At 39.5% G+C, this 25929-nt stretch overlaps 1 protein-coding gene across 5 annotated transcripts in view; it reads right to left on the bottom strand.

Moving 5' to 3' along the window:
* Positions 1-20428: 20428 nt before the first annotated feature.
* The window catches only part of TBC1D4 (TBC1 domain family member 4), a 173917-nt gene continuing 168416 nt past the window's right edge, over positions 20429-25929 (bottom strand). For all 5 annotated transcript variants that reach the window (XM_064493086.1, XM_031466119.2, XM_031466120.2 and 2 more), the window contains 2 exons: positions 24915-25085; positions 20429-22763 (listed from right to left, as the gene is read on the bottom strand). In XM_064493086.1, the coding sequence (XP_064349156.1) occupies positions 22530-22763; positions 24915-25085 (405 nt within the window). In that variant the 3' untranslated portion in view covers positions 20429-22529. The remainder of the gene's footprint in view (positions 22764-24914; positions 25086-25929) is intronic.

The following is a 25929-nucleotide window of genomic DNA, read 5'->3' as shown; positions in this document are numbered from 1 at the left end:
GGTTCATCATTGTGGTTTGGGAAAAAACTCCCCAGCTGAGTCCCTCACACTGTTCCACTTTTGCACCCCATCTGCACCCCCATGTTCCCCAGCCAACTAAAACAATCCCTGACTCTATGACTCAATGAATCATGAAATAATCTAACAGATACAGCATAATATAAAGCTTCTCTCGCCCACTGAATTCAGTGACATTTGACTGCCAATAGTCAACTGTAGGATAATGAAGTTTCTGTGACTGAGCAACCCCGCTGTCCCCCTCCCCAAAGAAACCCTAACACCCTCCCCTTAAATTTAGTCAAATCCATTTCATATGCAAACCAGAACCAAATTAGAAAATTAAACCTAGCAGACAGAAATGTGCTAAATGTTTGCAGAATAAGCACATGGAAAGAACAAAAATCAGTTTTTATTATGAAATTTGTAAAAGCCACCCGCTTCCAATTTGGAATCTTCTTGCTAATGAAATCATTTTTCTCATCCTCCCAGCTGTGCAGGGAGCACGAGTTATCACAGTCCCTGCTGTCGCAGCTCTAGTTCCACTGAACTCAGAAGAGGTGATGAGGTCTCTTTCCCCGTGTTGAACTGATACAGGGGATTTGGAATTTTCATCAACCAGAGCACATTCTGCACATGTCGTCTGTTTCAAATGTTTGGCCATCAGTTAGCATATATGACAGGGTGACTGATGAATGACACCCCAGCCAGTACATGGTTGAAAGTGGTCCTCTATTCTACTTTGCATTTAAACAGTTGAGTGTTGCTCCAGAATTATTTTGTTTTGTGAATGTGTTTTGAGATTAAACCAACAACTAAAAATTGCATTTCTAGATAATGCTCCATGAAAGAGATTGCCTGGAAGATTTTGCCAGCCTTTCTGAAAAGATGCCAGTGGGTGAGCCATCTATCTTAAAAAATTTTAGATTGACAGCAAAATGATATGTAAACACAAGTGGGAGCAACACTTTTGTTCTCTTTCTGCAATAGAAATTTTGAAATCACTTTTCCATTTCTATGCTTTGTAAAAAAAAAAAATAGTAAATTCCAAAATGGAGGACAAGATATAATTAAAATTTATATGCAGTATAACAACAAAAAAAGATCCAATGTCACTAAACTGTATACATGGCTTGTCACCAGTACCTGCATTTCAGAAAGTAAGCATGTACTATAGGTGACTAGATCTTTTTATGAAGTCACCTATAATTGAATGTGAAGTGAAACAGAGGATAAAACCTAGAGACAATGCCACATTTTATTTTCAAAGATATTCCAACTCTGGCACATGTGGTTGATAACTTTTATTTTAAAGTTATGGGTTTTTCTGTTTTATATTTCTTAATTTTACTAATTTTTAATATTTTACTGTTCAAATAACATGTATCTTTTGAGGAAAATAAGAAAAATAAAGTCATGCTTTGCAACCTTGTTATCGAGATACAGTTCTTGGTGACACTCTTAGCAGACTTTAAGATTGTGTATGTGTTGACAAGAAATTTTAAAATAGTATTATTCCAAAAACTCTTGTACCTACAAATGAACGTAACAAGGCATCTTGGAGCAAATTTTTTTTTTTTTTTTTTCCCAGAGAAGAGTCACTTAAGTAACCCATCTTAGTTACTCAAAAGTAAGGGTAGCAGGCACTTAACTGCCTGGTGGAGAGATATAACAAACTTCTGGAACCTGACAAAGTCTCACCCTCCTCACATCCTTTGATATGCAGAGTCAGCATTTATGGAGAAGGCAGACAAATCTGCCTAAGGGTCTAGGAGCCTCCTGGCAGGGAAAGAATGTTAGCATGATATTGTCCTTTTTGAAGTTAAAAGTATTAGAATATTTGGGACAGTCCTGACAATGGCCTGTTGGTAAGAAGGGACCACAAGAGCTCCAAGTGGAGGTCTGCAGGCAGGTGGGGGAAGTCTGGGGCAATCCATTCTAAGTGAGGGCCTGAGATCTGGGGAAAGTGCTTGCCCTGCACAGTGTGCAGCCGAGCCTACAAAAGCTTCAAGACCCAACATGTCAACGGAGTCCAGTAAGACAGAAAAGAGGTAATCTTGGGATTCAGCACATGGAGCTGCATGTGGCCCATGTGGATACCTGAAGCTACCAACAGATGCTGCCTCACTACAGCAGGGGGCAGAGACACATACGGTAGTACCCCTAGAATAGTGTGTGACCCAGAGATGGAACTCAACAAAGGACTGGGGAGGAAGGCAGACAAGAAAGCATATGGACCCAACCACCCAAACCATGGCTGCTGAAGACAAGGCCCACCACTGAACTAACCAGACTGTGCACAGACCTTTTAGACTGAGTAAGCCTTGCCTGGGAGGTTCTTAAACAATTCAAGATGTAATGGTCCTCAAGAAACTATGGAGTTAATCAAAACTACAATGAGGTATCACTTCACACCAGTCAAAATGGCCATCATTAAAAAGTCCACAAATGATAAATGCTAGAGATGGTGTGGAGAAAAGAGAACTCTACTACACTGTTGGTGAAAATGTAGTTTGGTGCAGGCACTATGGAAAACAGTATGGAGATTCCTTAAAAATCTGAAAATAGACTTACCCAAAAATCCCACTCCTGGGCATATATCTAGAGAAAAACTTAATTCAAAAAAAATACATGTATCCCAACATTCATAGAAGCACTATTTACAATAGCCAAGACATGAAAGAACCTCAATGCCCATCAACAGATGACTTGATAAAGAAGTTGTGGTATATTTATACAATGGAATATTACTCAGCTGTAAAAAAGAAAATAATGTCATCTGCAGCAGCATGGATGGACCTGGAGATTGTCACACTAAGTGAAGTAAGCCAGAAAGAGAAACAAAAATACCATATGATATCACTTATATGTGGAATCTTAAAAAATGATACAAATGAACTTATTTACAAAACAGAAACTCACAGACATAGAAAACAAACTTACGGTTACCAGAGGGGGAAAGGAGGTAAGGAGGGATAAATTGGGAGTTTGGGATTTGCAGATACTAATTACTATATATAAAATAAACAACAAAGTCCTACTGTATAGTACTGTATTCAATACCTTGTAATAGCCTATAATGAAAAAGAATACGGAAAGGAATGTATATCCGTATAACTGAATCACTATGCTGTACATCAGAAATTAACACAATACTGTAAATTGACTATACTTCAATTTTTTTAAATGGATGGAAGAGAAGTTTGGGGGGGGGGCCTATGGAATTTTCCCCTAAAATAAAACTCTGGAATCCAAAAATGTTTAGAGGCAAGGGGGATATGACTGTATTTGTAACCCAAGCTGCTGAAGTGACTATACTAATAACATGTATGAATACATATGTAATCTTTAAACAGAGCATCATATAGTACATAAATCCTTAAAAACTGCTGATGTTCCCTTAGGTTTATAATATGTTGATTCAAATATTCATTCAATAAGCATTTACCAAACAATTATTTAGTACCAGGCACCATGCATATTATGTTGAGTAAGTTACTTCTTAGCCCTCAAGGATTTCACAGTATAATAGTCAAGAACAAAAAATTACAGCGCAACTTGGTAAATGCTCTCATTGCAAAATAGACAAAGCATCATGGAAGGCCAGACTGATATGATACAGAAGTGATTTTATCTCTCTTTTCTAACCACTACCCAATCTCCCTTCTTTTCTGCTTTGCCCATAAGCAGGGAAGCCACAGAAGGATACTCAGCATGTCAAACAGTCAAGTCAAATGAAGGCTGATGTCTGTGAGTCTACAGACAACAAGTTCCTACTGCATAGCACAGGGAACTACAGTCAATATCTGGTAGTAACTTATGGTGAAAAAGAATATGAAAACAAATGTATGTATGTTCCTATATGACTGAAGTATTGTGCTGTACACCAGAAATTGACACAGCATTATAAACTGACTATGCTTCAATAAAAATACATTTTTTTAAATGAAGGCAGATGACATCATTGGCTTTGGTACTTAGGTCACTGATGAATCATTAAAAAACCGTTTTTTTAATACTGCAATCACTGCATTTCAGTGAGTTAGGACCCAAAATAAAGGTGTCTCTTGGTAGAATTTCATAAAGAAATTTTGCTAATCTTCTAGAGTATTATACGAATGGTAATTATTATTAGTTCAGTTCTTCCCTCTCCATTCAGAGCAAAAGGAATAACGTTTCCTCTGTCTTTGCTTCCCAGGACAAAGGAAGGAATGGTCTTGCCCTACTGAGAGGTTCTCACTTCCCTCTTCCTGGGCAGCCTTCGCCCCTCCTTCCCAGTTGATGTAGTTTGCATATGTGACAAAGGTCCTGTCTATGGAGGCAAAGGCCCAGGAGAGCTCATCCTCCAGAAACACAAAGGGAATTTTTTTCTTTATTCATCCGGGAACCACTCTTCTCTCCGTCAACCAACCCCTTTAGACTCCACCCCTGTGGCCTCCCAGAGACATTCCTTCAGCTCCCCTTAATTACTCTGCACCTCTTTTCAAGGAGGCTTGCACATAGAAATTTACAAAATGGGCTTCAGGAACCTGGAGCTTTACAAGCAGGTGATATTTTAAGCAATCACTTGATGGATACATTCATTCATCTAAATTTACCTGGTTGTAATGGTGGCTGCCCACTCAATTTCCCTTTAAAAATTCACAAATGCATGTGGCAATAATAGTAAGTCCACTGGCAGCTGATCTGTTTTTACAAAGTGAAGGAGTCGCCATCTAAAACCTATAAACTGTCACAGTCTGTCACCATTGCAAAGATGTGGCCATTACTTAAATTAGACTGTGAATGACTTTTTTTTCTCTGTGATGGCTTTTCGGATGGTGACAAGCCATAAGCCAGCCACGATAAACTGGCATTAAGTGTTCTCAACCCATTAGTCCTGCTCATAATTTGGTGCTTTCAGAAAGCATACAGATGATATGAAAAAGATTTTGTCTCTGCTTATGCCTCCCAGAAAAAAAATCCAAGGAGGGGGGAGGTATATCTCAGTGGTAGAGTGTATGCCTAGCATGCACAAGGTCCCAGGTTCAATCCCCAGTACCTCCGTTAAAAATAAATAATAAAAAAAAACCTAATTACTTCTTCCCCACCAATAAATGAATTAATTAAATTTTTTAAAAAATCCAAGGAAATGTTTTGGACGCAACTACCTGAATATGAGCTGGGTATTATGGCTATTGCAGGTGGAAAAAAAATAAAAAGCCTTGCTCGTTGCCAGCTAGGGTATATCCTTGGGGAGAAATCTCTCTTTGAATCAAGCGAAAGTAATCTCTCACCTTTGTTTAATATTTGAGAGTTCATAAAGCCTTAAAGAGAAATCATTTCACTTAATTTTTACAATACTATGCACGGGTAGAGCACGTGGCCTCATCATTATTCTCATTTTACATATGAGGAAACTGAGGCTTCAGAAATTTGGGGCAACTCACCCAAGGCTACAACAGAGTCAGTAAATAACAGAACAGCCTGAACCCAATTTCTATCTTCAGAGCTCTTCTCCACTAAAGCCTGCTATTGAGCTCTTTTCATTTTATCTTCTCTTTTGCATAATGAATTCATTTTCGAGTGTTTCAAAGAGATGAGCAGTCAAGTTCAAGAGACAGAATCTTAGTGCAATGGTTCGCACACTCCACAGGATGCACATTAGAATTACCTGGGGAGCTTCTGAAAATCCCAAGCCACATCCCAACCCAAGTAAATCAGAATGCCTGGGGGTGGGTCCAGATGTCAGTATTTTTTTTTTTAACTCCCAAGAGATTACAATGTGCAGCCAAGTGCACTGTTTCCAAAAATCACTGGGCTTTAGAATCTCCTGAGAAGCTTGCCAAACAACAAATAGTCCATCCTACCCTGGAAGGTGTGATTCATTAGACAGAAGTAGAATTCAAGTACCTGAATTTTTTAAAAGCTCCTCCAGTGATGCTGATGGAGTATAAAGTTTGAGTATACTGCTTTAGGGGTTAAGATCATCTTTTGAGTTGGAAGGACCTGCACTTGACAGCTCTTGCCATTTACCAATTGTGTCACTCTAGATGAGTCAGTGAACCTCTCGAAGCTTCAGTTCCCTCATCTACAAGGAGGAGGTAATAGTACTACTTTCCTTTAACAGTTGTCTTGGTGAGTAAATTGAAATAATGCAGTGGTTGTCAAAGTGTGGTCCCCAGACCAACAGCATCAGCATCACCTGGGATACTGTCAGAAACAAAAAAGTTATCATCCCACCCACACCTGTTGAATCAGAAACTAAGAGTAGAGCTTTATCAGTATTTAACAAGAAGCCCCCAGGTGATTGCTATGCATGCTCAAGTCTGATCATTGACAGAACGCATATAAAATGGCTAGCCCAGTGCCTGGTACACAGGAAGTGCTAAAAAAAAAAATTAGATATTATCTTGTTATTGTTGACATCATTGTTGTCATCCACATTTGAGTGAAAGGCTTCCAAACCATGGCAAAATAACTTCCAACATAACAGCTGGAAATGAGATTACAGCCAGCCAGAAAGAGCAAGCTCAATGTCAAGATTACTATTACAATTAACAGGACAAATGGGCTTTGTCCTCATGAACCATTCAACATTCCCGGTGAATTGCGACTATTTGACTGTATCATTTCTCTCTTTAAAAACCCATCAATTGTTTTAATTGCCATAGAACAGAGTTTAAAACTTGGCCTTTTCTTCCTCACCAAACTGTTGTGCCTAGCTCTCTCCCTCCATGTTCCTGACTTTTTGTCAGATTTTTAAGTCATGCTCCTGTCTACCTCCTGATTCCTGATAATTGCCCTACTAAGAATCGTTCTATCTCTAGAAAAGGAAAGAATGAAAAATAAGTCAGAAATTAGTCCATTAATCAAAATAGGCCTACTGAGTTTCTACTGTGTGCCAACTGTATCCTCCATAAAGTGCTGGGGCTATGTGTGTTAGGAAAAAAGACCTTGTCTTTAACTGGAGTCTAATGAGGGGAAAGAAAAGACAGCAAACAAATGGTCACAAATAATTAGATTGCTGTGTGGATAAAAAATCCTACAAAAAAGAAGTGCCAGGTGCTATGGGACACGGGGATACATGACTGACATGGTCTACAGGGGCAGCAGATGCTGGTGGGTGCACTGAAAGACCCCTGAAAAATGATGTTTAACTCAAGATTGAAGATATGACAAGAGCATGGGGTGGGGACATTGCAGTCATCTCAGGTAGAGGGAATAACAAGGTCCAAAGGTGGAAAAGAGTATAGCCAGGACAAGTCAGAGCTGATGAGCACCTGAGAACTCTAGCCTGTCATCAACAGGTAACTGAGCATGACCCTATCGGCCTTCCCAGGACAGATCCTCCACCATATCCTCTGCTTTAGCTCCTCTAAGATGGACTTAGATCACAGTATCTGATAAATATTTCCTGACTTTCTCAGATGCTAAAACCACCACCAAATGGAAGAAATTCACTGCCTGATGATCCTGAGCAAGTAGCCCCCAGACCTTCTGGTGCCTAAGGATTGATCACAAACAACCAATCAGAGAATTGTGCACAGCTGATCACATACCCTGGACGCCCCTCCCTCACTTTGACTTTTAAAATGTTTTGCTGAAACCCTTCAAGAAGTTGAGGGTTTGAACACCTGTTCTCCTTGCTTGGCCCTGCAATAAACATTTTTCTGCTCCAAATTCTGACATTTCAGTTTGTCTGGCCTCACTCTGTGTCGGGCACGTGAACTTGAGTTCAGTAACAAACAGAATAAAATGTGGTGACTTAAATCAATAATAGCTTTATTCTCTTTATCTAAGAACCCAAGAAACTATTGTTAGCTCATATTGCTGACACTTTGGGAAACAAGTGAATCAGCCAGGAATACAAATCCAAAGTCCTTGGAGTATTCTGGATTCCATTTAGACTCCAGCTCTCATCAAAAATTAGGCAGAATGGATGGTAAAGAAGTGTGATGAAAACTTAAAAGAAATTATGTTACTTTTGCCTTCAGGAAAGAAAGATGAAAACCAATTCTATACTGGTCTTCTTTATTTGAAAGGCTTTTATATGTAAGAAGATGATCTGCTTTTCTTCATCTCCACTAAAAACAGGAAGAAGAAATGTGTTTAAAGAGCAGCATTAAAAATACAGGTCTAATATATAAAACAATTTTTGTCAATAAAGAGAATTAGGTTCTTTAGCTCACTTTAGGAAGACTTAAGAAGTTTCCCTGAAGGCACTTCTAAATAGGCTAGGTTTTCCTATGCCACAGATATTTCACCTAGAAGCAGAAGACTGAACTATGTAATTTCTTCAAGCAGCTTGCCATCCTATGAACTTCATTCCAAAGAAAGCAAAGATCAATGAAAAGAAATTGAAACAATAGCATCACCTAGAGGACAGTGCAGTAATAACACTTAATATACCAATCTGCGATTGAGAAAATCCCTATGTACTTTGAACTTTAAAACTAATTAATTTTTTTTAAACCTAGATGCAAACCTGTTTCAAGATTATATTTTCCCATTCATTCTTCAGCTACATTTAAGGGAAAAACAAGCCCCAAATCATCAGGCCAGCTGATGACTAAACCCTCCAGAGGGACTCAGATGATAACGTAAGTAGTTCGACAGTCACAGTTTAAAGGCTAAACCCAATGCAATGGGAATGTTTTAATTAAATTCTTAACAGCCACACTCCTCATGCATGTCTTACGTTTTCCAGATTTGAAGCCAAGCACAAACCTCTGTTGCTGAGATAAAGGGTGACTGCCAAGAAGTATCAGAAAGCTCAAGTGACAGAATATTTTTGGCTGCCTCCTACTAGTCCCTTTTGGTGATTCCTCTCAGACAACTTTCAGGAAACATACCTTTGTTTTAGGTCGTCCTTTTCTCTCCAGCTTTGTCATTAATTAGAAAAAAACTCAGGTTCACAAGCTGCTATAGATTGAATATTTGTGTCCTGCCAAAATCCTTAGATTGAAACCTAATCCCCAATGGGATGGTATCTGGAGATAAAGCCCTTGGGATGTGATTAGGTCATGAGGGTGGAGCCCTCATTAATAAGATTAGTGGCTTATCACAGAGACCCCAGAGTTCCCTTGTCCCTTCTGCCAGGTGAGGACACAGGACTACTGATCTATGGGCCAGGAAGTGGGCACTCACCCAACAATGAACCTGCCAGCACCTTGATCTTGGACTTCCCAGCCTCCACAACTGTGAGCAATAAACTTCTTTTTTCCCCAAAAAATTTTCTAATGATACTTTAATTACCTTATCAAACACCAGTGCTACAAAATGTTGACATTTCTTCCATGTCATCCAGCCAGTCAGCCAACAGAGCACAATGCTAACCAAGCATGGTCTAATCTCAGGAATCCCACATCCAGAGCAAATTGGTCTTCTCTTTTTCTACATTGTTTCTCAAAGTAAAGCAAAACTTATTTTCTACTTTATATTTACCTGTCCCTAGAAATCCCTAAACAGATTCAGGTTCCATCAATTCACACAGCTTTCTTTTCAGTCACAAACATCTGGAATCAGGACAGATAAACCTGATTAATGGTCCATCTTGAATGTATGTACTCAGAATGTTTCCACAATTCCATTTCTCATCTGTAAGCTCATTAGAACATAATGCTGTAGCTCTGGCTCCTTCCTACAATGATCATCTTCTCTAGTCATAGCCAGAGGGTAAAGCTAGAGAAACAGATGAGGAGCAGAGCTGGAGAACATTAAGTCACTTCCTCTTCTTGACTCTTCCTAAGCCTCAGGACTGGACCACCGAGTGGTGGGGATGGCACTTGGGGGATATAGATCCCCATCCATGGCTCTTCTTAGCCTTTAATAGAAATCCATTAGAATGGAAGCTGATATTTCCATAATTCATTGTGCAGCTCCCAGGAAAAAAAATAATTGCTAAGGACAATAAGACAGTTTAGATATGGGAATCCAGCAAGAAGACAACAGGAGCTCACGGTCACTCTCTGGCTTTATTTCAGGCTCTCTTCACATAGCTTTTGAACATTACAGACCATCAGAGACCAGGAGAATTACGTCTCTCTTCTTTCCTTATTCATCCCCCACACTTTTGACTCCCCTATCTTTAAATATTCTTTGCTTTATGACTCATTCCTAAATTGCTTATCTCAGTAAATCCAGCGTGTGAAGCATTCTCAACATGAACAAATGCGCAAGACACCACACTGCAAGATTTTCCGAGACTCGGAACTGATGTAATACAGACAAACCTGCGGATACTACTTGCTGACCCAAGCAAGTCTGCAGTAGCCTGGTAAAGTCACTGACAGGACAAATTCTGCAGTCAGAATATGCAGCATATTCACCACTTACTAGCTGTGACATTTTTTTTTCATTTTTAAAATTAAAGATAAAATTGCACTTTAGAAATAGTATAAAAATTAAATGATAATGTATATAAAATGCATTAAGAGTTATCAATAGTGACGGTTGTTAGTAGTTATTATGGTTGTTATGTCAGAAAACTTTTATTCACTCTTTCAATTTTCATATCATTTAGAACTGACGAATTTATGCCATTTTCAAGAGGCCAGGTTGGCAAAACAGAAAGCTTTGCAGGGAGATGCTCTTAGTTAATCTCACTTATGAATTTTCTTATTTTCATGTTACTTTTTATTGTTTAATTGTTCATTGATCAGAGCATCCTTTGGTGCCTTCTCCTGGTTGTACAGTGGTCAGCCCCTACAAGGGCCGACTGTCACAATAGTGGCAGGGGCGGCCCTTTGTAGAGACGGAACAAACTAGAAACGTCACATGTTTTACACCTGCATTTGATAAAGCTGCATTTACAGCTCATGGATTTCTTCACTTTCTATGATTTAGGGTATAAGGTATATTTTCAAATTTTATTTCTGTGGCTGTCGATGTTAATTATCTGAGACAGCACAGTGGGTGGTGACAGGGCTGGGGACTGGGGAGGAAGGGATCCAGGGTGGAAAACACAGCTTTATAATTAGGAGGGGACCCGACTACTTAGGCACAAATATCTCATGGTCTCTGTTATGCCCTCTTAATGTATGACAGTCAGTTTATAGACAATTTTAACCAAATCTGCATAACCTTTTATGTCTTTTCTGCCTTATGACATGGGCAATTGAAGTAGTTGACTGTCAAGTATTCTAATAAATGCCATTGGCTGAAAGAGAGGCAGAATTAAGAACAGCATTAAACTTCCTGAGAACGTTGGGCAAGCTGACTCAGCCCTTTGAATGGTGTCCTATCATATTCTTTAACCTGAATAAAGTGAGGACCTCACCAATTATCCATGAGCCAATGGTTAGGTAACAGACACATAAATTAATGCTCCGTAACAGAACCATCCAAACTAAAAGAATCCTCCTCTTTCTTCTCCTTGGGCTTCTGGGGAGAAGGATTCTTGCTTACTGGATGGGGATGGGAAAAAACTAAAGGCAGCAGAGAAGCTGATGTGATCTATAAAATAAAAGAACTGAGAAGCTTCTCAGGATGAGTACTGGGGAAAGTTTTGGTAGACAGCTGAGCATGACAGATTCCAGCTGTGACAATTAAAGAGGAGAGTCAAGAGAAGTCAAGAAGTGGAGCTGTGGTTTATAAACTGGATCTCTTTTTTTTTTCCCCTTGACATTTCGTTTACTTTGATGTGGAATCTGAAAGCTACAGGAAGGTGAGACTGGATTACATAGGGTTCTGGCTAATATTTGGGTTATACTGCCCAAAGTAGAAAATTATTACAATTTGAATGGAAGAATGACTTTGTATATATGAAACAAATTTTATCATTTTACCCATAGGACATATATTCTCTACTCTTTCCAGGGAGGCAATGACCTAAATTAAAAAATTATTTTTCAGAGGCTGTAGGATCCAGGGGCTAAAACACATCTGAAATGCATGGAGCACAGAAATTCTGTAAAAAATAAATATATTTAATTTACATTGCTTGCCTACATAATTACAGGTATGTTTAATTTACTATATACTAGGAGATGTAGTCTAAGCATTATTTTACTGAATAATGAAGGAAATCTCAAATACAATATAATCTTTTAGGGCACAGATTTTAGGTAATAAGAAACAGTTGATTATTTTAAAATTCATTTTTAGTAGGTAGTTGATTGACTCAGAGCTTGAAACTTTCCACCAACCTTCCATCCCCTGGGGAGGGGGGCAGGGACTGGAGAATGAGTTAATGATCCTTCACGCCTATGCAATGAAGCCTCCATAAAAATCCCAAAGTTCAGAATTCAGAGAGCTTCTGGGTTTGGTGACACATGGAAGTTCCGGGTGGGTGGTGCTCTCCCCTCCACGTCCCTTCCCACATACCTTGCCCTACAAGTCTCTTCTACCTGCCTGTTAATCTGTATTCTTTATCATATCCTTTTATAATAAACTGGGAAACACAAGTGTTTGCTTGAGTTCTATGAGCCATCCTAGCAAATTATTGAGCCCACGGTCATAAAAGCCCCAATTTACAGCCAGTCAGTGCAGATGACAGACTGGGACTTGCAATTGTAGTTGCAATTGAAGGGGAAGCAGTCTTGTAGGACTGAACCCTTAGCCCATGGGATCTGATGCTAATTCCAGGTAAGTAGTGCCAGAATGGAATTCAATTGCAGGATGCCCAGCTGGTGTCACAGAATTGCCTGATGTGTGGAAAACCCACAAATCTGGTGTCAGAAGAGCTGGGGGTGTGGTAGTATCCTGAGAGTAAAGGAGGCACACAGGAGTGTTTTTCTTGCACAATTACACAGGGCCCTTTCTCTTTTTGCCAACTTTTATTCATTCATAAAATGGTAATATCACCCATGTGGCAGACGTTGAGTAGACTCACAGGGCAACATTTAAATAAGTATTTATAGAAGTACCTTGGATGATATAAAAAATCTTATCTTAAAAGATGGAGATTTTTGAACAACTAGAATTTTAAAATGAAATTTTGTTAAATTAGAGGAAAGAATGTATCATTCTTCTACTTTCACCACTCCAACAAAGAAAGGCAATGCTGTAGAGAAAATGCAAGTCACTGTGTGCCAACTCCAAGAGTTAAGAGGGGGAAGATGATTTATTCATCGATTTTTTTTAAACAAGTCCTAACCATACAGTTTTGATTTGACTTGAACTACTTAGCAAAAAAAAAAAAAAAGAAGACTGATAAAAAAATATTTACTTGAGTCACTGGTTATGTGGTATTTTTTTAAAGCCAACTATGATATAAAGATGGATTACAGCAGTTAGACTAAAAGCAAAACTAGAGTTCTCTTTCCATGTGCCTTAATTTATTTGAATTTTTGGAAAATCAGTTACCCCAGAAATCATACAGCTGAATGATGCCTCAGAGGCCTAGTTGAAGTCCATCATTTTACAGGTGAGAAAATTCAGCTCTAATGAACTTGCTCACTGGCCTCAGGTCAACAAGTACTAAGTGAAGGAGTCAGAGCTCAGCCTGATCCACATGTTGACAAACCCGTACACCCAACACTGGGCGATATATCCTCCTTGTCCACTCCAAGCTGCCCTTGAAAAGCCACAGCAGGTTAAAGGTTCTGAGAAGCCCCACAGTGAAGAGTTCCGTGCAATGTTGCGTAGTTTACCGTCTCCCAAGCTTCTCTGGCCATAGAACCTCTTTACCCTTGAGCAGTTATACATATTCTCCAGGAACAAATTTCAGACAATCCTGAGATAGCCCAAATATCCCAGTACAGAGCCAAGGAAACTACATCTCACAGATGCCAGCAGCAGTGCATGCGGTTATCCAGCCCCAAATCCAGTTCTTCTACGTAACTTGCCACGGACACAAACACACTTGGGCTGGTGGTGACAACTCAGCTCAGTAAAGCGCCTACAAAAGCACAAAAGTTGATTCATGCTATCTGACTGTGCCTGTCACAGGAAAGGTAACGTGCACAGGGAAACAGTGCACAGCTGTCATGCCTTCAAACAGCCCTTCAAAAGAGGATCGGTGTGGTCTCTAAGGAAGTAGCGGTTTTTGTTTGTGACAGGGACTCTGACTTCAAGGCAGAGAACTCTGCTCTTAATAAGTCTTGCTGACTTCCTCCGGGCTCAGGAAGAGCAGAGGAACAGAAAAATACAACGGTAAGCAAGTCTATTTTCCAAATTTGCACTTATATTCTGTCTTGCAATCCTTTCACAGGAACAGCATGCAACATGTATTCACTTGATGCTTTCCATGTCTGGGACAGTTTATCCAAAGGCATACATGGCTGATAACAAACTTAGCTTCAGGAGAAATGGAAGGAGATCAAGCAAATTAACTCATTCGGGTCACTGGTACATCCCTTCCTGTCTTGCTCTGTGACTTTAAATAAAAACTATTAAAGTACTAATGAATGTTCTAATTACATAGCTTATTAACTTAGTAACTTACTAAACAGAGAACCGTGATTTCTCCCTCTAAGTACCAACTTACTACAGAAAGGCTAAATTTTATTTTATTTATTATTGTATTATTTAATTACAGGGGGAGGTAATTAGGTTTATTTTTAGAGGAGGTACTGGGGACTGAACCCAGGATCTCATGCATGCTAAGCATATACTCTACCACTTGAGCTATACCCTCCCTCCATGGCTAAATTTTAGACTAGAGGACTCAAAGTAATCATTAGCTAGGCTAAATAAAACAAAGATGTATAAGGAAAAGTGAATACGTCCACGTAATACCCTCATTTCATTCTGTAAAGCCCCCTGTGATGTCCCTGAACAAAGCATAAGATGTATGTTTAACTGAAATGATTATTTCTGAATAATACTATGTTCTATTGAAAATATCATTTGTGAGTGTACAAATCAACTCAGTTTGAGGAAGGAAAAAAATATCAGACTACGTAAGAACTTTACTTTGCAAAAGAAAACTTGAATATTAGCAATGTTAGAGCACCTCTCAGGAAGAAAACAAAAAATAACAACAACAAAAAACCCTCCTTCCTTCTGTTCTCAAAAGCAGTAGTTATTACTAAGAAAATCAATCTGCCTAACATCAGATCTACACATTCTAGGGTTCTCTTCATATAATCAAAAAAAAAAAAAAAATCATCCAAAAGATGTCCCTTGCCTTAGTGAATTTCCCCTAGTTCAGGGTCTTGAAGGCTCAACAACTTGATTCTATCAGCACACAAATCCACAGATTCATTTCTCATGGGTGGACTCCCAAAAACTAAGTCCTGAGACTGATGTTCAAAAGTCAGAGAATTCCGAAGAGATATTTGTCCACCCGTGTTCCTAGCAGCACTGTAGCCAAAGGCAGAAGCAACCCAGGTAACCATTAACAGTTGAATGGGTAAACAAACAAAGCACACATACATATAATGCAACGTTAGTCAACCTTAGAAAGGAAAGATATTTTGGTTATGCTACAATATGGAAGATCCTTGAAGACATTATGCTAAGTGAAATAAGCCAGTCACAAAAACAAATACTGTCTGATTCCGCCTATACTGAAGTACTAAAGGAGTCAAATTTAGTAGAAAGGCAGTTGCCAGTGGCTGGGAGGAGGGGGAATGTGGAATCATTGTTTAAAAGGTACAGAGTTTCAGTTTTGCAAGATGAGAGGAGTTCCATGGATGGATGGTAGTGAGGGTTGCACAAGGTGAATACTTCGTGCTACTGAACTGTAAACTTAATGATTACGATGGTAAATGTTATGTGTATTTTACAATTTAAAAAATTCAGAATTGCTGTTTTTAGCTTAATAGAAAAAACAGACTCGTAGAGACTTGAATATTTGCGCTTTTATAACTAGCCTAGCCCCCAGGACAGAAACGATAAATCATAAATAGAAGGCTGCTCTTAGAACATACATTCAAACAAGGGGAGTACAATGAACTGGATGTGCGGGGCCTCTGTGCAACACAGACACATCAGTCTCACAATAGAGACTGATTTGTCAGAGGAGCAAGAAAGCTTGGACTTGGAGTCCTCCCTGAATCTGTTTGAACAATGAGAACAACCTTGCCAGGGGTCTTGGCTAAGGTTCCCTTTGCTGGACTGCCAAAACCTGCCTGGTTTTCTCTCTTCTGTCTTTCCAAGGCCAATCAATCCTCTTCTGATTAATCATTCTTTTGCTATGCAAATATATTCAATTAGATCACAGTTGAGGCTTTCAGACCCAGAGGCTATTCGATCAAAAGTAACCTTACAGATGAGAGCAAAGTTGCTGATTTCACTTTAAAGAATCTTGTATTTCCTTTATATGAGGTTTTCAGGCATACCTCCTTGAAATGCCCAGGTATTGACATTTATATACCTTACCCATTATAGTAAATAAAATAGTTCAAACCAAACTTTTGGGGGGGGGGGGGGGCTTTATATTGTTATCTAGGAAGGCCAACACTTACTTTATTCTTCGGAATCACAAATTATGGTATGACGTGTTGATTGGAATTAGAGACACCTGAGACAAAACACGGCTTAGGGAAAAAGGGACCAGAGTAAGAAAACAAATTCAGCGTGAGATAACAGAAGGAAAAAGAGAGAATAACAGCATGTGTGCTATGAAGTACATGTGTATAGAACAGACAATATTACTGAATGCCCAGTAGCTCCCAAATGTCACCAAAACAACCTGTTGATAAAACAGAACTGAGTTTATTATCACAATCAGGGAGACCAGCACTGCATAGATTTGGTTGTATCTCAGAAGGCAAGGTTAGTTTCAGGTGAGTATTTCGACGTGGAGCTTTAGACTGGGCCAAGATCATGATGTAATAGTTTAAGACTGGTGAAAGAGCAAGTGAGAATTTTGAGGTGAGAGATCCAAAGAGTCTCGGGGTGTAAATTGTCTATTGAAGTGTTTAAGAGCCTTCTGTGATGTTCCTGTAATGAACAATCATTTGTCTGGTTAAGAGTCTCCCAGAATAGTAACATTATGCCAATAAAAACAATGCAATAGTAAAATCATGTTAATGTAGACCATAAGCTGTGTGGGATATGTGGTCTCAGTTCTCAGTATAATATGTACATGTATAATGTTTAATATGTAATATATTTTATCAACTGTTGTATTACACAGCTCCAGGGAGCACCATTCATATTGTAGTCTTGTAAATAATGTTCCTGAATTAGGCAATGTAATAGCCCTATTATATTTGTAACATGTATTATAATATATTTAAGGTGGAATGTAATATACTGTATATGATATAAATCATATATAGCACATAGTACATATTTATGTTAAAAGGTAAAGCACTAGAGTTCTTTCACAATTTACAAAGTGTCACTCTGTAATCACATTCTGATTTTTTTTTTAAATAAGAACTGTGAATTTGTCAGGTAAGAACTTACTCAAAGAAGCTACTAGGAGAGACATTTCTGAGGTCCCAACATCTGGCAAAGTACCTGACCCACATACTAAGCCACCAAGAAACATAAAATGCTGAATCAAATTACACCTACCTCTCAATTTACCTAAAATCCATAAACATGGATTTTTTTTTTTAAACAGGGTAATGGATGTTAGCTTTTTTAATATGCATAATCCCATCTGGCGGTGCTGAGATGTCTGAAGTGTCAGCAGTGAAGTGTCACCTGGGATGACAAACGCTGTGACACTACACCCTGGCTTATAGTTGGGGTGTTCATCCCACAACACAGACCTCGGCGTGTCCTGAAGGAGTGGACCAGACGAAGAGCAGGAAGAAAGGAGGGCTCCCAGACCACCCCCACCCCAGCCTCCAGGACAAGCAGCAGCCAGTGCAAAGCCGGATGGCTAGTTCAGGAAACAAGATGGAGCTTAACAATCTGACCAGAGCAGAGGACAAGGCAGGAGCCCAAGCTAGACAGGTTACCAGGGATGCATTCAAGAAAGGCCGAATGTATCATCACAAAGACTGAAAAATTCTGGGAAGAAAGGAGAGACTTTAAAGAGTTTTAAACTAAGGATAAACTTGGTGAGGTTTATGTTTCAGGAAGGTCGCTCTGCCTGAAGGGAAAGCAGTCCAGGCAAAAGATGGTAAAGCATATTTGGGCAGGTTCCCTTTGGCCCTCCGGTGCTTGCTGCACTCACCTTGAAGCAGGGTTTGTAGCAAAGCATACCCGGTTCCATCATGCGGAGCACCAGAAAATTGACATAATACTGAATGTCATGGGTAAATTGGAGGGAGACTAGGCTACCGGAGCCACCAGCATTGGTCCCCAAAACCTCCACTCAACACCTTTTCTGTCTCTCTTTTCCTGGGCTTCCAGCTTTTCGCCTCTCCCAGGTCCTTCCCCTCTCTGACTCGCACCACCCCACCTGGCTTGCAGTTCTCATTCAACAAAACAAACACCAAGCAGCTCAGTATCTGTGGCTTAGGAGCCCCTAGAAAAGGGGGCCAGTCTCAGTTTAACCCACCAGAGCAAAGAAATAGACTAAGGTACCTGCAATAGCGGTGGGGGCGTCGCTTCACGGAACCAGGTTCATTTGCCAGATGCGCAGCAAGCCAAACACTGAGACGCCGAGGTTTGCAGCAGACAAGGGGTTTATCCACGAGATGGGAAAGCGAGGAGATGTCAAAGCAGTCTCAGATCCACCTCCCAGAACCCGAGAAGCCAGAGATACTTACGGGATAAAGCTGAGGCGTGGGGATCCTGGTGATTGGAAAATGAGGAAAAGATGGCGGAATCCTCATTCTGCGCAGGCGCGGCTAAGCAGCACGGAACACAGGGCGCATGCCCTAGGGGTGGAGTTTTGGGCCCTCTGACGTCAAAAGGTCATGGGTCATACACTTGGATTTAACCAATTGGAGGATTGTTGGTCCCAGCTAGTCTTAACCAGCTGGAGCTCTAACCAGGCACAGCTGACTCCAAGTTCCTGAACAACCACTTCGGCAAACGTCTTACTACTTGCTTGGAGGATAGGCAAGTTTTTGTATAAAAAACAATTGAAGTGAGCTTGATCAGCGAGGGCAGGTTAAGTTCATTATTTATTAAACAAGTTACAGGTTAGTGACTACCCTTGATTTCAGGTGGGAATGGACAATTATTTAGCAAACAAAACTAGCAGGTTTCAGTGACCAACTGTATCAGTCTAGGCTGACTTGCTTTTTCCCAAGGCCGCTGCCATATACTAGGATTTTCCCTTTTCTTTTTTTTTTTTTTTTTTTGGTTGGGGGGATTGGCTGGGCCGGCTAGATTTTGATGGCATTCACCTAACTGCAGTCTCTCAGTCCTTAATTTCTGTCCAGATGTATTAAATGGATTAGAGAAAAAAGCTTACTGGCCTTTAATGGCCCCCTTTTCTCTCTAGCGGAGTTGAAACTCCTTCACAAAGTCTACTACGACCTTCATGATAGAGCCCGGGTTTGTCAGACGTCTCCCACCGCTCTCCTGTGGTACTAACTGTACTTCGGGACTAGGAGTGAGTTATGATTTCAGAAATACATCATCCTCTCTCATTCATCTACTGCCGAGCACAAGCGGGCTCCACTTCTGCTGGCTCTTCTAGGCTCGGGGCAAGCCTAACTTCTCTGGTACTTGCCACACACTCCAAAGTGCTGCTCGCCCCTCCTGTCAGCTTGATGTGATGAGCCTGGTCTGGATTACTTCGCATACCTGTTATAACATAAACTCCCCCGTTTTCTAATTATCCCCTTGCCACTACACCACAAGCTCACTGAGGACAAGGACTGTATCTTCTCCACTTCTGAATACCTGGCATCTAGCTTGGCTTACAAAAACTATTTGTTGAGTGAATAAATAAAAGTGGTGGAACCAAAACCTCCTACCTTAAATCCAGTACTTTTTTCAAAACATCATGGCTAGTAAGAGCGACACATCATGGTAGAAGACTAAATAATTCAGATGGCAGATTTCCTACTGGTAATCTAGCACAGGGAGGAGAGATGGTGATAAAATGGATAAATTAGCATTGATATTAAGAGACTACGCTACTTAAGCCTACACTGATTCCTCAGAATGTTTAACTACTACATGTTGGGCAAAATATTTAAAAGTTTTAGTCTTAAAGTTAGCAAGAAGATACAATATCCTTTTATTGAATTACAAACATGCTTGAAAATATTCTGAACATGTGTATTTCATGTAAATACATTCACATCATATCCATCAATAAGTGCCCTTAATCCTTTAAAAACAGGGAGCTAACACGATTTTTAAATTTTGTATTTTCTTATCCTCTTTTTCTCCCTTGCTACCTATTACAGGGCGTAAAAAAAACCAAGAAGGGTAGAATGCAAATCTGTCAGTGTGGTTGTCTTTTTCTATTTATCAGCAAAAGGCTCCACTGGGAAAGAAGTTGAAAACTGGTAACAGATGATGTACTTTTATAAATTTTCTAAAAGTTATCTTTGTTGTCTCTGATTAGAAGAATTATCAGTGAGCAAATTTTAAGCAGCAACAATCCAACCCATGCATGCAGATTTTGTAAAGGACTCTAACCAAGACTTTCTTCTGTTTTATTACAAACAAAAGTAAAACCAATAAGCCAAGGAAATTGTAGCAATGTATTTACTGGAAATGAAATAGACATTACATTAATCTGATGAAGATATAACAATATATGAAGCATAATTGGTGCAACATTTAAAAGATCACAAAAGAAAAAGAAAAATCATTTTCAAAAGAAACACTGTATCCAACACTACTTAAGCTCTGAACACCATAGTACAATTCATAACATTGACTTTGAACATCCAGAATAAAATTTACTTTAAACCGTACAACTGAAAGGAAACATTTCTTTTCCCAACTTGAAGAGTCCCTAGCTACCACCTGTGTATGACACACAGGTAATTTTCATCACCAGGCAGTAACCAGATAATATTTGCCATATTCCTCATAAAAAAAGAAACCTCCCCTACAAAAAAAAGAAATTGGGGGGAAATTCCAGCAACAAAACAGTTGGTAGCCCCAACTGAGCGGGGTAATTAGAATCAGCATTTTCTAGAACCTAGAAATTACATGAACTTTACTAGTAAGACATTGTTTTCTTTTGACAAACTGCCTGGATTCGAGGGCATGATGATTGGTAACGAGTCATTACAATTACACTGATGATGTAGGGGGGTTTCAGATGTTTCTCATCTGCTAATCAAGGTTTTCGGAAACCTTCAGAGCTTTATTCCTCTACTGTATCATAAAACATTGTAGCTTGTGTATAACAAACTCCCTTTGAAGAAAAGTATCCCAGATAATCCATCTGCGATAACATGAGTCCTGCAAAAAAGCAGTGATGAGAACTATTGTTTGGAAAGGCAAAAACGCTGCATTGACTTTCCAAGGCACTATCATACCATCATCTCTGACATGGAGAAATTCCTTGTGTTCTTTAAAAATTTCCTGCCTTCCATACACCCAGCATGCATGATGTCCTCTAATAATCTATCTGCAGGCTGAGAAAGTTGGGGGTTCATAGGCAGAATTGTAGGCTTTAGAAGGGCTTTCCCCTTCCCTTCCAGTGAACTTCAACAGTTCATTATAAACATTCCACAGTTCTCAGGAATTGTCACATGGGAGGGGAAGATGATTATGAGCTTATCAGACCTGTCAATTGGCAAAAAAAAAAAACTCAACACAGTACATCATCTTTCAAAAACCAATCATAATTGTATTTCCTTATCCATCATTTAAGGTAGAGAGAACTACAGTAAGAGCTCCCACATTTTGATAGCAAATGGCAAATCCTTGTCACCAAGTCAAGGGGTGTTCATTCACAACTGTAGGAGTAATTTAAATGAAAAGGTAAAAAGTTGATCTAGACAATTTAGGTCCTAAATTATATTTTTTAGGACTGATATTTTTAGTTAAGTAACCCTGCTGGTAAAATTTGCTAGAAAATTAGTAACATTCTCTCGAGCTGGGTGGGCAGACTCTGCCACAATGTCTTGCCTTCTTACACACACCTAAAGTAATGCCTGTCCAGACTCAAAATGCATGTAGATGCAACATGCTAGTTGGCACAAAGCAGGCAGCAGGGGAAAGGCCCCTGCTTTCCTGAAAAACCCTGGAGCTTGACTGGCAGTCATCTTCCTCAAATATATAATGTCAGTAGATTTTAAGACAGATACACATAAAGCTACACAAATGTTTCCACCTCCCCACCACTGAGTGAAACATGCTGTTCTTTGGAGAAAAAAATACATTCATTTTTTTCAAGTATATTTCAATATACAAAGATGTTCTAGCTTTGTTTCACTACAAAGACAAAATGATTTCACATGTGTCCAAGGGGAAATTCACTTTAAATTCCCTTTGGTGTGGATTTCATGAAGTTTTTGATTAAAAAAATTGCTCTAAATATACACTTACTCCTTTTATCTGAAAGCATGAACTCTTTCTATCCACTTTTATATATATGTACATAGCCAACAAGGACAGCAAAAAAAAAAAAAAAAAAAAAAAAGCCAGTCTACATATGTACAATGGCTAAGAACTGGCATGCTCTAAGGAGAGCAAGGGCCCCCAGCTCTGACGGGGCTGAGAACCAACTCAGTGGTTCTGCCGGCTCCGGTGTCCATCGCTGGACCAGCAGCATGCAGGCTCCTCCCATCTGAAGCACCCTCAGAGCACTTCCTGCTGGGATGGTACATCTTCCATTATGGCTTGTTTCCTGTCTTGGCTTTGTTGTTAGGGTTGCAGTTTAAGTCTCTCAGCAGTGGTTCACAATTGGCCAGAGCATCTGCTGGCAGCAGCCTCCGGATCTGCTCCACTGCCTTTTGATAAGCTGTTTTCTCCTGTTCCAGGGTCCGGATCAAAGACTTCATTTTGGTCTCTCTGGTTAAAAGATTTTCCAGGTTGGATTCCAAGGTCTGGATTTTAGCATGGGCTATCTGTTTGAGGCAAAAAACAAAATCCTCCAAATCAAAAATTTGAAGATTTTGGTTCTTCATCACAATAGCAGCCAGATCTTACATATATTAACTAATCATGTCTTATTACTTAATAAAATAGTATATGAAGCAAATACTTTGAAACCTTCCATGAAATGGGTATAGTTTTAGGTTTCTCAAAAATATAACTAGGGTACTAACAAAATACATCTCATTTCACTGAATACACCAAAAATGCAATATTAAATCATACTCCCAGTGGTTGTGGGTCCTCACTCCACACACAGACTATTCTCCTGTGGTGAATAGGATCTGACACAGAGAAAGAAGATTCCTGACACTGCCCTGAGATACTAAAAGAGGCTTTTTGCCCTCTGACTGGAAATGAAGGGTTTTCTCTACACATGCTTGGGATCCTATCAGCTTTTAAGGGTGTCAGGTGTGCCCACGTAGAACCCAGAGATGATGACCACATTGAACTGCTAATGAAAAATTTTTAACCATTAATAAAAATCATTATAATATAAAGCAGGTGCAAACCCACTTTCCCTAGTAAGGAAGTGCTCTATTAATCACCACTGAAACATCCTGGTAATAAGGGACAATACCCCAACTGTTTATTTTTCTTTCTGAAAATAGACAATGTTAGCTTTTTTGTTTTTTTTGAATAGGAAAAGGATAAAATTTTCTATGGGCCAGAGCCCATACAATGGAGAAAAGACAACCTCTTCAACAAGTGGTGCTGGGAAAACTGGACAGCTACAAGTAAAACAATGAAATTAGAACATTCTCTAACATCATATACAAAAATAAACTTAAAATGGATTAAAGACCTAAATCTAAGAGACCAGATACTCTAAAACTCTTAGGGGAAAACACAGGCAGAACACTCTTTGACATAAGTCTCAGAAATTTTTTTTGGATCCATCTTCTAAAGTAATGGAAATAAAAATAAAAATAAACAAATGGGACCTAATTAAATGTAAAAGCTTTTGCACAGCAAAGGAAACCATGAACAAAATGAAAAGGCAACATACAAACTTGGAGAAAATATTTGCAAATGATGCTACAGACAATGAATTAATTTCCAAAATAAACAGACAGCTTATACAGCCTAATATTAAAAACAAACAAACAAGCAAACAACCCAATCAAAAAGTGGGCAAAAAGGCCTAAACAGACATTTCTCCAAAGAAGACATACGAATGGCCAACAGGCACATGAAAAGCTGTTCAATATCACTATTAGAGCAATGCAAAGTCTCCTTTTCTTTCCATTTCTGTGAGTTTTACTCTAGACGGTCATTGTCATCCGCAGTCATGTTTCCACAAACAATTGCTAGCTGGTCTCCCTATCTTCTCTCCCCATCCTCATCTGTCCTCATCAAGGTTTCCAGATTGATCCAAAGTACAGTTCAAAACATGGAGAGATTTCCTTCTCAACATGATTAAAGCCATGTTCTGCTTGATGCTGAAAGTTATCTACAGTTCTTCTCCATCATGTTTGTCCTACATCTCCCCAACATAAAGCTTCAACTGATGTTCAATTAAGCCTCCTCTGCTGCTCTGCCACAGCCTCCTTATTTATACAGCCCCCTACTCCTCACTCATTTTTCCCACCACCCATTGGGAGTCCAGCTCAAGCCCCAAGTCCCGCAGAGTTTTCCCTATCTCCTATAGTCAATCCCTCCACCCTTGAAATTAAACCAAACATGTGCAATACTCAGTAAGTATTGAACTAGATTCTGTTTTTTTCCCCTGTAGTTTTATTTTTCTTTTTTTTTTAAGTGGGGGCAGGTAATTAGGCTTACTTATTTATTTATTTTTCGAGGCAGTACTGGGGATTGAACCCAGGACCTCATGCATGCTAAGCATGCATCCTACCACTTGAACTATACCCTCCCCTCTCCAGATTCTGCTTTGAATGGTCATTTCACTATTTTTTGGGAGTACATTGTATCTCCCAACTGATATTTAAATTGACACGTGTATTTGGAGCCCCCAGAGCACTTGGACACCATCTGATACCCAGGACCGCAGTCAGCAGTGGTTTAATCCACGTCACAGCTCTTTCCTTCCTTCCGTGCAGGCAGGAGGCATCCAAGCATTTTTGGTTTTTTGTTTTGTTTTTGTCACATCGTTATCTCTTTACCTGTAATTTTTCTAGGAGGTCCATGTTTTGTCTTTTCAGCTGGCTATTGGCCCTCTCCAACTTCTCCAGAGGCTCACTATCCTCATATGAAGATTCCTGGAGCTCATCCTGCAGCACGTGATACTCCACCTCATAGGCGTGTAACTGTTTAGAAATATCCATCTCAAAAACCTGCCACGAAAACACCAACGGTTAGTCTGACCTTCAGTATGTGAACCAAGATACAGTCTGTGTGCCTAGCATACTTCATGTGAATTTCCAAATACTCATCAGTGAGGAACAGTGGGACATACCAAAAGGCAGAATAATAAGGGTGATTATCAAAGGATAAACAGATGATTTCTATACAACTGAAGCATTCTCATGATGAGGCCAAGACACTAGAAAAAGTTAATGTTCAAAGGCATTTTGCAACCTAAATATTCATAATCTAGAAACGATCTCCCAAAACGTAGCATGCCAGATAAACAACACTAGTTACTGAGTAACTCTTATCTGAGTTAGAGATAATTTTTGCTGATTAGTAAGAAAAGTTGCATAGGGTATTTCTATAATAATGAGATCAAAAGCCCTTCTAATTATTTGTCAGTGGGACAGGAAGGTCTTATACTATTTCCATCCATTTGCTCATCCATGTGAGCCTCTCAGGAGTCACTGACATAGCCTACCATAGAGAGAATCTTCAAAATTGCACGCCTGGAGCACTGTGCAGAGATGGAGGGTTTAATCAGGGCTGCCTGTGCTCTTCCATATTGCCACCAAGTAAGAAGACAGCTTTCTTAGAAGTTAGAGGACAGGTAACCCCTCCTTAGTCTAAACATGCGAGGGAACACGAGGCAGCCGCTGTCACTTAAGCAATGGTACCTACACTAACACTGTATGGAGAGAAGTCACAAAAAATCTCACTTGCTTATTTACCTTACTACTGTTAGATACCCAAACTTAAGAATTTACATGATATTTCAAGACAATTTGGTTATTCCACTCAAACAAGCATCGTTTCCCTGCCTAGTGG

This window comes from Camelus dromedarius, chromosome 13, assembly GCF_036321535.1.
Source record: "Camelus dromedarius isolate mCamDro1 chromosome 13, mCamDro1.pat, whole genome shotgun sequence".
In the NCBI taxonomy this organism is placed as follows: domain Eukaryota; kingdom Metazoa; phylum Chordata; class Mammalia; order Artiodactyla; family Camelidae; genus Camelus; species Camelus dromedarius.
Note: the sequence above shows the minus strand (reverse complement) of the source record. Positions and strands in the feature narration are given on the sequence as shown.